The 12,032-nt window shown below is 37.8% G+C and overlaps 1 protein-coding gene across 1 annotated transcript in view; it reads right to left on the bottom strand.

Moving 5' to 3' along the window:
• The window catches only part of LOC107719642 (CUGBP Elav-like family member 5), a 229,164-nt gene that overhangs the window by 19,328 nt on the left and 197,804 nt on the right, over window positions 1-12,032 (bottom strand). Inside the window, exon 8 of the mRNA XM_016527127.1 lies at window positions 6,129-6,294. Coding sequence (XP_016382613.1) covers window positions 6,129-6,294 — 166 coding nt within the window. The remainder of the gene's footprint in view (window positions 1-6,128; window positions 6,295-12,032) is intronic.

Raw genomic sequence — 12,032 nt, 5'->3', positions numbered from 1 at the left:
GGGGGCACTGTGAGCGGACACGGCCGCCTCGGGGGAACTGTGAGGAGACACCGCCGCCTCGGGGGCACTGTGAGCGGGCGCCGCCGCTTCTGGGGCCTTGTGAGCGGACACCGCCGCCTCGGGGGAACTGTGAGCAGACAAAGGGACAGAGCGGTGTGGAATAAAGGTAAATTATGTGAAAAATATTAATAATAATAATAATAATAATAATGCTTCGTTTTTTAAAACGAAGCATTAACACGTTAGACTGCACCCCATAAACAATCAAGCCTAGAAAAAAAAACAGTGAGCCACCCCTTTAAGTCTGAACTCTGACTAGGCCATGCAAGGACATTCACCTTTTTCTCCTTCAACCACTGTGTGCTCAGTTTTGCTGTGTGCTTTGGGTCATTGCCATGTTAGAAGGTAAACCTTCTTCCCATCGGAGCAGTTTCCTCCTGGCTCTTTCATCCAGTTTGGAGTGACGTCTTGATCCAGGGAGGGTCTGTGTTGCACCAAATACCTTCCACTTCTTAATAATAGACTTCACTATGCTTCTAGGCATTGATAAAGCCTTTGATTTTTTTTTTTTCATATTCATCTCCTGACTTGTGCCTGTCCACAACTTTATCCCGGAGATCTTCTGACAGTGTCATAGTTGATTGTTTGCTTCAGTTGCACTACAAAGGACTGAAATGCTCCAGGAAAGCTCTTTTCATGCTGAGCTAATCAAAATGAGCACAGCTGATCACAGGTGAAAGTCAAATGGCTTTGTGTGCCATTGAGAAGGTGATTAGCTACACCTGATCGAGTTTACAAGTCCTTTTTAGGAGGGGGTGATCCTTTTTCAAACTCAGTTGCTGCGTCCGAAAGCTCTAAAATGCTGCCTTCGGAGGACGCATTCTAAGGCAGGAAGGCATCAAGGCACGTCCGAATCCAAAGTTAGCTTCACTTCCTGTCTCATGAGATACCTTCATCTGATCGATATTTGAAGGCAATATGAATCAGGAAATCAGTGCCGTCACCCAGTCCTAACAATTACATTGACACAACCTGACTACATTTGTAATCTTGCAGTCATATTAAATAATTTTGACTGACAACATTTTAAATCTTACACAATGTGTTAAAATGGTTCATTGTAGTCCATATCATAATAATACTTTCCAGATGTTGTCTATTTTGTAATCCAATTTTGCACATCTTTTCTCTGTAACTCCACTTAAGCACAATGAGATGTTCAGCTACTTTGTTACCTTACGTTAATGTTATTTCTAACACTGAGGATATTTTGCTCTAATAATACTCCGAGCTTGTGCATTAACTAAAAGATGGAGATCTGAAAGCAGCCTCAGATGATGTGACAGCTGTTCTGCCGTTCAATTGTGGTCTTGCCAGATGTCTTCAGATTGCAGCACAATTCCCTAAAAACCACTTCATGATAAAGGGAAGTTAGAAGGCTTTTTTTGCATCACAATAGATCAGTTGTTCAGTCGTTTTTAAAGCCTGATCCAAAAACATTTATTCTGTTTATTCAAACAGAAACTGAAGGCGGCCCGCAATATTTTGCTGGCAACATTAGCTCTTAATATCCAACCAGATTCCTGTATCCGTCTTATTTTTCCCATAAGAGCGGAAGTCTCGCACATTCACAGAAAACAGCTTACTTCTGTGTTGAAAAATAAGGTGGATAGTCCGTGCCTCCACAATGCTCTATACACAAATCATAACCAATAATAATGTGTGTGTGTGTGTGTGTGTGTGTGTGTGTGTGTGCGCGCACACAGGCAGATGTATTGAATAAACCAGAGGTGCTGTGCCTGCCAGAGAGATGCAAATGAATGAATGAACTAGAAAAAAAAAAAAAAGTATGAATATCTTATTTATTGTAGTCCTTGGAATATTTTTAACGCGAGCCGTTCTATCTCGCCCAGGATTAATAATGCAACAGATTCCAATAGGTTCAATAATGGAAGGCAATCAGTAGAGCAGAGCTCACACGCGCACGCAGGAGCGTGTCCAACGCTGCACATATTTCAGCACATCTCGCGTCCACAGGAGATCCGCGCAGCTCCGCCAGTCTCTTTCAATTAAGTCAGTGTAAGAGAGGCCAATTCATCCCAGCAGCTGCATTGCATGTTAATATGACACTGATCCCAGTCAAAGAGGATAAAATCCAAACATATGAGTGCGGTTGTTTTATACAGAGATGGAACATTTTTGCAAGGAAGAAAAACATAGCAAAAAAGATGAGGTGCTGTGGTTTTATGGACATTTATTTAATGGTGGGTGTTTACGCAGTTGGCTAGAGCAGTGCTGATTGGGGAGAACGGAGGTGCGCTCACTCTTGCCCAGGGCAAGTAAGACTGCAACTCAAGGCTGGCAGTCATGCATATGCTCTGGAACAGAGTAATATCGCGTCCACATCGCAGGTTTTCTCAAATCGCGATTTCGATTCGATTTCGATTAATCGCACAGCCCTAGTACTTACAAGAATTCTAAGGTACACGTCCAAAAAAACCTGTACCATGAAAATACCCGGGACTTATACCAGGTGATTACCATGGTCTATTGACATTTACCATGGCAATACTATGTTTGTATGAGACTTGCTATGTTTCATGAACACTTACCATGGTAATACCGTGTTTTTGTGACAAATAGCATGGCATTACCATGCTTTTATAGATCTTTGCCATGGTCATACTATGTGTTGTGACATTTACCATGGTAATATTGTGGTTTCATGAACATTTACCATGGTGTATCTATGGTTTTATAAAAATGTACTATGTTTTGTGACATTTATTAAGGTAATAGTGTGATTTCATGAGTATTTATCGTGGTAATACTATGTTTTTGTAGCATTTACCATTATACCATAATGGCATTGCCATTGTTTTTGCAGACACTTGTTACAGTACTTCTATGTTTTGTGACACCATGGCATTGCTATAGTTTCATGGACATTAGTGATAGTATCATTATGTTTAAGTGACATTGACTATGACATTATCATGGTTTCATGGACATCGCCATGGTAATATTATATTTTGTGACAGTTACCATAGTAATACCACTTTTTTTTTTTTTTTTTGATGTGGTACTACAATAATACATGTTTTTAGCACGTACGTTATACCATGGTAAAACTATGCTTTGGACATTTGAAGCATCATTGGAGTAACATGTAAATACCATATGTATATTACAGTGCCACAGTATTAAATCTCTGATGCCATAGCTCTACCATGGTACCACCACAGTACTTTGTGGTAAGTATTGGCATTCATACCTAGTGAAAAAGTCAACTATGCAGTAGTATCAACATATAATTTTCCAATAACATAACAGTTTAACATAGTTTAACATAATAATATAACAGCTGCAGTCCTGTGAATTTTAGGACTGCTAATACAATGGGTGCTGCTAAAACAAACATGCAGTGAATAATGGATGATCCGGGATGGAAAAAGTGCATGTTTTGCATTGCATGCATCTTGACAAAACATTTGACAAACCGTCCTGTCTGTCTGCTTTAATATTTGAAGTAGCAAGTAAGTACATTTGCATGTAATGCCACACATGGATAGCCTCAGCCTCGCAGAAGAGGAGTGTGGCTTGACAGCTCTGGAGCTTTAATTGGACGAGGCTTTTATGGGACTGGATGGCGGCTTGTAAAAGATGGAACCGTATTAAATCTATATGTGATGCCAGGGGAGAGTCTTGCTGTTCCAGCCCCTCAGGTAATAAAGCTTGTGTTTTAACTTTGCATAAGAACACAAATGTTTTGTCATTCCACGGTCAGTCAATTAGCCACAAAACTAAAAACGTGCTTCGAAATCAGCCGGCCAGTTAGCTGCAAGTTACTCATATGTTGCCAAAACTATGTGCTTTACCGGGAATGACAAATGATATTGTCCGGTGTCGTGGTGTGTAGTATAAATTGGTACAGCAGTGCTGCTGACAAAAGAGGAATGAGCTTTGTTAAAGCTGAGCATAATTCACTGGGTGCCATGTTTTCAGAAGGGATTGGAAAAGTGCAATACTGCTGCATAAGCAAATGCTGTAAGGTGGCCATTATCCAATAAGATCTCCTGTTTGTTTAGATTGTGTGATAACGGGGTGTTGGGAATGAAAATCAGAGCAGTCGTGTCCTGATTATCAAAGCTGTTTGAGGACGAGTAAAATCGCAATTCTGTCATGCCATTTAGGAAATGTCAGCATGGGTGTTTTTGTAACTTCAAATGTGACATGAGATGGGCTGATTTGTGAAATGTGGTGCTTGTTTTGGAATGTTATAGTATATTCCAACAAATCTCCCATGTGAAACTGCAATTCCACGTCTGCCCATGCGACGGTCATCTCGCGTAGGCATGAAGTCTGGTTCACTTTGCAGCTCAATTATGGAAGAGCTCAAACACAGCACATTTGGTTTGGTTACATCGTTTAGAAGCAATTTTGCATTAATTAACGAAATAGTTAATATCACATTTTTAAAAACGGCACAAAAATGTTTTTATTGTGGTATCAGAACAAAACCTCAAAGACTATTTACACAAAAGGTTGTACAAAAAAAAAAAACTGTGATATTATGTATAGTTTTTGTGCTTTCATTCTGTTAATCCAAAAGTAAAAAGTAATGCATGCTGATTTTTTAATAAACAGAAAAGTACAAATATGTTTACGTTACCAAAACCAATTCATATCAACGATTGTTCAGAGCAAAATCTCAAAGACTATTCCATTCATTTTTTTTTTGGAGTTTAACACAAACAGTCATACAAAAAACTGAAGAAATTTGCATTTATTTTGCGTTTTTCTTTTGTTAATACAAAAGTAAAGAGTACTGACTTTTAACACACAGAAAATGATGTGAATAGACCGCAAGTACATTTACATGTGCAGTTATAATCAAGTTTTTTTTTTTTTTTTAGTGGTATCAGCTATAGTTCAGAACAAAACCTTAAAGACTATTCACACTCCTACTAATTGTTATTATTATTTGGTTTCAAAAACAGTTGTACATAAAAATAAAGAAATTCACGCAGATGTGTATTGTTTTTGTGCTTAAGCTTTTTGTGTCATAAGCTATGTGTACTGACTTTTTAAATTACTAAAACTACACTATTCACACTTCTGCTAATTTTTCTGCAGTTGAACACAAATGATTAGATAAGAAAACTGCAGAAATTTGTTAAAGGGGTCCTATTATGCTCTTTTACAAAGTCTTGATTTTGTTTTGGGGATGTACTAGAACAGGCTCTCATACTAGGTTGTTCGAAAAACACATTATTTTTCACATATTTTACATTATTACAACACCTCTCTCCCCAGTCTGGCATGAACGGCTTTGTAGTTTTTGAAAAGTGATTTCTGTTAAATAAAATATCTCCTTTTGAAGTGGACTTTGAACTTTGTAACTTTGCAGATCTTTTTTTATACTCAAACAGCAACATTACAGACTAACTAAAGTTGAAAAAGTGAAAAAGCATAATAGGACGCCTTTAAATTGTGTATAGTCTTTGTGCTCTTTTTCTGTCCAAAAGTAATGCGTACTGACTTTTTAACACTATGTAAATGTACAGCATGTTTACATGTGCAGTTACAATGCAGGTTTTTTATTGTAGTATCAATCGTTCAGAAGAAAATATTTACATTTGCGCTAACTTTTTCAGTGTTTTCAGTGTTTTAACACAAACTATCGTACAAAAAAATGAAATTACGTAACTGTGTACAGTTTTGTGCTTTTTGAACAATTACACTTACATGCACAGTTTCAATCAAGCTAAAATGGGTTTTTGCATAGTCAAACTACAGTCCATCCAAGTATACATAACAAGTGTGCACTCGAACACTTAATACATTAAATACACATCACGCTTCACCTCTTTTCAGAGTTGGTGCACAATGTAGGGCCAATTATTGTGCAATTAACAATACATGCTGGGTGAAGCCAAGCTACAACTGTGTTATCTAGATCTGTTATAAAATGTATGTTTTCTGTTTAGGTTTTATAGCTTTAGTCTGACTGAAATCTAACTTTTAAAGTCTATGTAAGCTTGAGACTGACTATGGCGGTCAGACTAACGCGACGGTAACACTCAGACCCCATCCCGAAAGAGAGGAAATGAAGCACTGTTGCTCACCCAGTGTCTGATGAAACTCACCCGACACCGGGGTCATGGGGGTGGGTGGCAGGCTGTTGATATTGAGCGCCCCCATCTGGTGGATCTGGGTGGTGGGAAAGGCCACGCTGGGCGCCAGGTAGCCACCGTGACTGGAAGCCATGAGGGCCGCCTGCTGCTGCATCAGCTGCCGGATAGAGATAGAGAAAAAACAGAAAACAGAGAGGGAGAAAGAGAGAGAAAATTTACTAGAAGCACACAGGCTACATGGGGGCATGATGGATAGGCAGTGCTTCGCAGAGTAGAGGAGAAAGTAGAGCGGAAAAAGAGAAAAATGTGTCAACCTATGTTTAGTGAAAGCGTCCATCTTCCCAGTCAGAGGGCTGTCGCAAGCCCCCTCAAAACATTTCAATAGCTGTCGGTCTGGCTCATTCTAATGGAGGGATCGACGCACATATTATTGTAGTCCTTAAGGGACCTGGGAGTTCGGAGCAAAAAAATTGAATTGTATTCATTTTTTCCCTTTCAAACTTTAAGATGATGCTTTCTTCATGGCCTTGACAGCGCAACTTCTTTTCCCTCCCCCATTTTCCTTTACGATGTGACAGCTATCAAGGCTGAATATATCACTGTTATCCTGAAGCGGATATTCTTAGATCCAGGCTAAATGACCATTAGATCCAGAATGTACCTCATGCATACATGCTAGCTTACATGTATCGTACACGTCTTTTCTAATAACGTCACTGTGCAATCCACTTTTGTCAGAGTAGACACCATATTCAGTCTTTTGGGAATGAAAATAGCAATTTTAAGTAGAAAAATAGAAAATAGAAAAAAAATAAAATAATAATAATAATAATAATACATAATTAATTAGAATAATTAATTAAAAATAAATTAATTGCAGTTAATACAAATTAAGTAAATATTGTAGTTGACCTCTCTACCTTTTTTAAAATAATATTCTTGTTAAATATTCTTTTTCACTCAGAAATACATCACATTACAGAAGTAAAATGGGTCGCGAATGCTGTTTCATAGGTCATGTCCAATTTTATTTGCCCACTGGAAATGTCTCGTGTTTTCTAATAAAAGAAAGACAAAATAAATAAATTAAATTAAATAAATAAAAAATCAATAAATAAAAAAAATTATGTAGCTGGCCTCTCTACCTTTTTGTTAACTATATATTATTTTTAAACACGCCACATTACAGAAGTAAAATTGGCTGCAAATGGGGAATTTGCACCTACAATCCCCGACATAGGGGAATGGGATAAATGCAGAGCACTAATTCCGAGTATGGGTCACCATACTTGGCCACATGTCACGTCACTTATACTCACACTCACTTAAAATAAAAAAATAATATTGTAGTCAACCTCTATGCATTTTTTCCCGAATCATATTCTTGTTAAATATTACTTTTCACTTGGAAACACATCACATTACAGACGTAAAATTGGTTATGAATTTAAAATGATTTGTACGGCTCATCTCTTCTAATCACGCCATATTCTCCACTCAGAAATACGTCACATTATAAAAGCAAAATGGGTTACAAATGGCGTTTCATAAGTCATATAATTCTTTATTTTATTTATTTATTTTTTACTGGAACTATAAAGACGCATTTTCAATTGACACAAGGTACATAACTGTACGTCTGTTTTCGTCACGACAAATTAAACAAACCACTGGCTACTCTTACTAAAGTCAATTTACAAGAACAATGCTTCTAAAAAATGTGGTCAACATCAAACTATTCCCGTCCAGTTAAACAATAATGCAACTAATCAAAACAACATTCCTGTACATCACAGCATGCAGTCCCCAAAGAGGAAAAAAGGCCAAAAGTAATATGCTACATCATGCAATAATTATCGAGCTGCCACTCTTCATTTGAATGCTGAAGATGATATTGTTAAGGTAGGCTTTGCTCTCTGCCGCTGTTTCATCTCTGGATAGTAGAAAGGCAATCATATTCTCTCTTTGGCCTTGTCACTGAGCCTGAAAGATGCCGTCCACCCACAAAACAAATCTATAAGCCTCGCATGCATTACTATCTATAAACTCCTCCTTTCATTTGCATAATTCCATCAACAAACTGCTGAGGATCATCTATTATCCTACAGGTAAAATCCACAGTTTTGTGGAAACAAGGAGCATAAATATGTTAAATAAAATCTCAGCACAAATATGCTGAGTAAGTAAACTAAAAAGCTTAGCATTGCTTAATTGTACACTGGGAGCATTTCAAGAGAAACATTTACTTCAGAGGTATTCAAAATTAATTGAGAGTTTTTCAACATTTAAAGTTTTTGCAACTGCTTAATATTTTAACACTTTTTACTTAATAGGTTTTCAGAGAATCTACCTTTAACAGAAGTGTAATTTGTCTTAATGCACTGTGAGATTTTATTTTTTTTATTTTTTTTACGTATAACTTAAATAAAATTGTTACTTGGGTGAGTTTGCAAGAATTTTGAAACTTAAAAATGGGTCACGGGTCACCGGTTTAATGCATTTGTCAACCTTCAGGCAAGGGTGGGACGAGACAGTCTAGTCTCTCTCCGCCTTGTAATAGCCATGCCACAGTAATCAGGCACTTTTGTGCCCATCTCGCGGCCTCTTCCTTCCTGCTGAATGGGGCATCAGAGTTAAGCTGGCTGGCTCTCGCCGGGTGACAGTTTGCTAATGCCCTTTAAAAGCCAGAGGGACAGGCTTTGGGCAGAGCATAGTGCGGTGAGTTGAAGAGTTCCATATTGTAATTTCCCTCCATGAACGGCTCGGATAATGTCGCCTTTCATGGCTGCCACCAGATTGCCTCAGATAACGATGTGGCATTCAGTTCTGCTCTTTAGGAATTAAAACAGAAAATTGGAGGCCCAAGCATGTAATTATGTTGGGGAGAAGTGAGCAACATCAATTTGTTCTTGGAGGGGGTGGAGGGGAGAAAAGGAGGGAAAAAAAGAAAAGAAAAAACAGGTCCTTTGGCTGTCGGCTGCAAACAAGACTATTGAAAAAACATCTCGTGTTTCTCTGTTATTCTTATTCAAAGACATAGTTCAGCCAAAAATGAATCTTTTACCCTCTTATTTGTCATTCTAAACACTTATGACTTTATTTCTTGCTTAGAATATAAAAGGACAAGTTTAGTGGAATGTCCAAGCTGCTCTTTTCCATCCCATGAAAGTGAATGGTGGCCAAGATTTTCAGTGTTTAAATTGATTTTTTTTTTTTGGAGTAGTATTGTATGACTTCCCAAGACTTGGAATAAAGAGCAAGAGTTGTATGGCCCACTTTTATGTTGGTTTTATGGCAATTTTGTGTTGTTTTTAAAACTTGTGGTCACTACAAGCTACTGGAATAAAGAGCTGCGTAAGAAAATCTTCAATAGATAAAAACAGTTTAGCCCATTATTAACATTTTGTCATTATTTACTCACACATTTGTGGTTCCAAACCCTAGCGTAGAATATAAAAGGAGATATTCAGCGGAATGTCCAAGGAGCTCTTTTCCATAAAATAAAAGTGAATGGTGACCAAGATTTTCAGTGTTTAAACTGAATAAAATTTTTACAATTTTTTACAATTACTTTTACCGAAATAAAAGTATCATTCAACTTCTGAAAACTTGGGCTACAGTGCAAGAGTTGTATGACCTGCTTTTATGGTGATTTTATGATATTTTTGCATAGTTTTACATAGACTTGACAGCTGTCGTCACAGACAAATTAGTAGGAAGAGCTGTGTAAAAAATCTTGAATAAAACAGTTCACTCAAAAATGAACATTTTCTCATTAATTACTCACCCGTTTGTCATTCCAAACCTGAATGATTTTTTTTTTTTTTTTGCGTAGAATATAAAAGGAGATGTTTAGTGGAATGTCCAAGCTGCTCTTTCTCATTTAATGAAAATTAAATGAAAGATTTAAATTTTTAAAATGTACTCATTTAAAAGTATCACACGACTTCCGACTTGTGAAATAGCTCAAGACTTGTATGACTTGTGATTTTAAGTGATTTTTAGATGTTTTATGTAGTTTTAAGATCTGAGATGAGGCATTGGGAAAACAGGTACTGCGTAAAAAATCATAAAAGAAAATCGCCCCCAAAAACTCTGCATACAAGTTTGGAATGACATGAGAGTGAAATAATAATTATAAATAATGACAAAATGACAAATAATTACAACAATTAAACTGGGAGAACTATTCCCCAACATTTCTAAACCGAAACTTTACCCAGCATCTTGAATAGACAGGAAGCATTCAGGCGCAGGCAAAAGGGACCAAATTGCCTTCAGCGAAGTCTTCATCACTGAGGTCGTAACCTTTTCTTCCTTCAAAATGGGAAAAAAACAGAAGCGGCCACGGGAAGAAGTTGCCCGGGCGACGGCATCCGTTTAGTGTCAGGCATGTGGGTTTTTTTATGGCTTGCCGATGGCATCAGTCTCCCTCGGTGCCACCAGGCAATCACCTCTTTATCACTTGGCAATTATCCATCCAGAGCTGCTCTGTGTCTCTGCCCACCTCTGCCTGCATCACACATGACCTCTTACAGTCAGTCTGGCCCTGCTGCAGTACAGGGAGAATGGCGGGATGACTGGAGAGATATTTATAGAGAGACGAGAAATGGAGTGAGCTGAATGCGAGGACCCCGGTTATTAAGGTCCCTGGCCCTGTAAGATTGCCTGAAACGGCCTCGCTCCTTTTTCTGCTGTTTGCTAAAGCACATCTTCAGGACTAAGCACAGAGACGGTGCAAACATAGTTTTGGCTCTACCAGAACTTGTTTTAGGCTCTAAACATTATGCAAGAATATAAGCCCAGAAATTAATGCTTGGGACTAATTAACATTTTCTTAAGCAGTATTTTGTCTTGTTTTCCTGAAAGAAATATATGGAATATCCGAAAACATCCAAACAATATATCATAATATATATAATTTACTTTCATCCAGGAGCTAACTATAAACATGTCGACCATTTAACTAACTTTAACAACCTCACTCAAGATTTATTTCAAATTGTTGCTACACCATGACAGTACTTGACCTGAATAAGAAACATGTAAGCAGACAGAGTCATTTTACACTAACGCCCACTATAGAGAATGAAACATGCATTTGTATTGCTTTATGAATTATGTTTCACAATGCAACCAAAATCAAACTTGCTTAGCTCGCATAGCATTTGTACTCGCATACCTGTGTAAAACATGTTTTGGGTCCGAGTGCGCTTCCATTTAGATATCTCTGTGTCATGTTTTATATGTACAGTATATAGTAATCGAGTTTCTGCAAAGTGTGCATTTATGACTAGAAAGACATTTTGAGTAAAGCATACAACATTCTACTGAGGAACGAGGGCAGTGGTGTAGTGGAGGGTATACGCAGGTATACGGCATATACCCACTTCTTTATCAGTCGGCTTTGTGTATACCCACTTCTAAATCTCCTCTGATGCGCATCATTCATTAGTGTCCTGTTTTAGCCAAAATCATGACAGTCCACCATGACTAGCTAATCAAATCACATGTAAATAAATGCCAATATTCCATAAACACACCCAGTAAAGACAATGATGTGGTCAGGATGCACCGGCTTCCCTTTAAATATGATTGATGATTGCACCCGCCTCTCATCTCGACAAATCACGTGAATGCAACGGAGTCGGTCTGGGGAGTGCATGTCAGGGGAGGCGCGAAGAGTGATAAAATAATATTTAATTATTGACTACTAATTTGAATCAGTACATTATAATGAAAACAATACCTTAAAAAGGAAAAGAAGCATGTTTTTGCGATCAGATTTTTTAAACCGGTAAACTCCTGTAAACTTTTCAGTCCAAGGATCCAGTAAACGAATGCGTTCAAACAGTAAATTCAAAACAGCTCTAATACAGAGAAAACCCAACCGAT

Source organism: Sinocyclocheilus rhinocerous, unplaced genomic scaffold (genome assembly GCF_001515625.1).
Source record: "Sinocyclocheilus rhinocerous isolate Xijiao unplaced genomic scaffold, SAMN03320098_v1.1 scaffold1294, whole genome shotgun sequence".
In the NCBI taxonomy this organism is placed as follows: Eukaryota; Metazoa; Chordata; class Actinopteri; order Cypriniformes; family Cyprinidae; genus Sinocyclocheilus; species Sinocyclocheilus rhinocerous.
The sequence above is the reverse complement of the archived record's forward strand: the minus strand, read 5'-3'. Positions and strand labels throughout refer to the sequence as shown.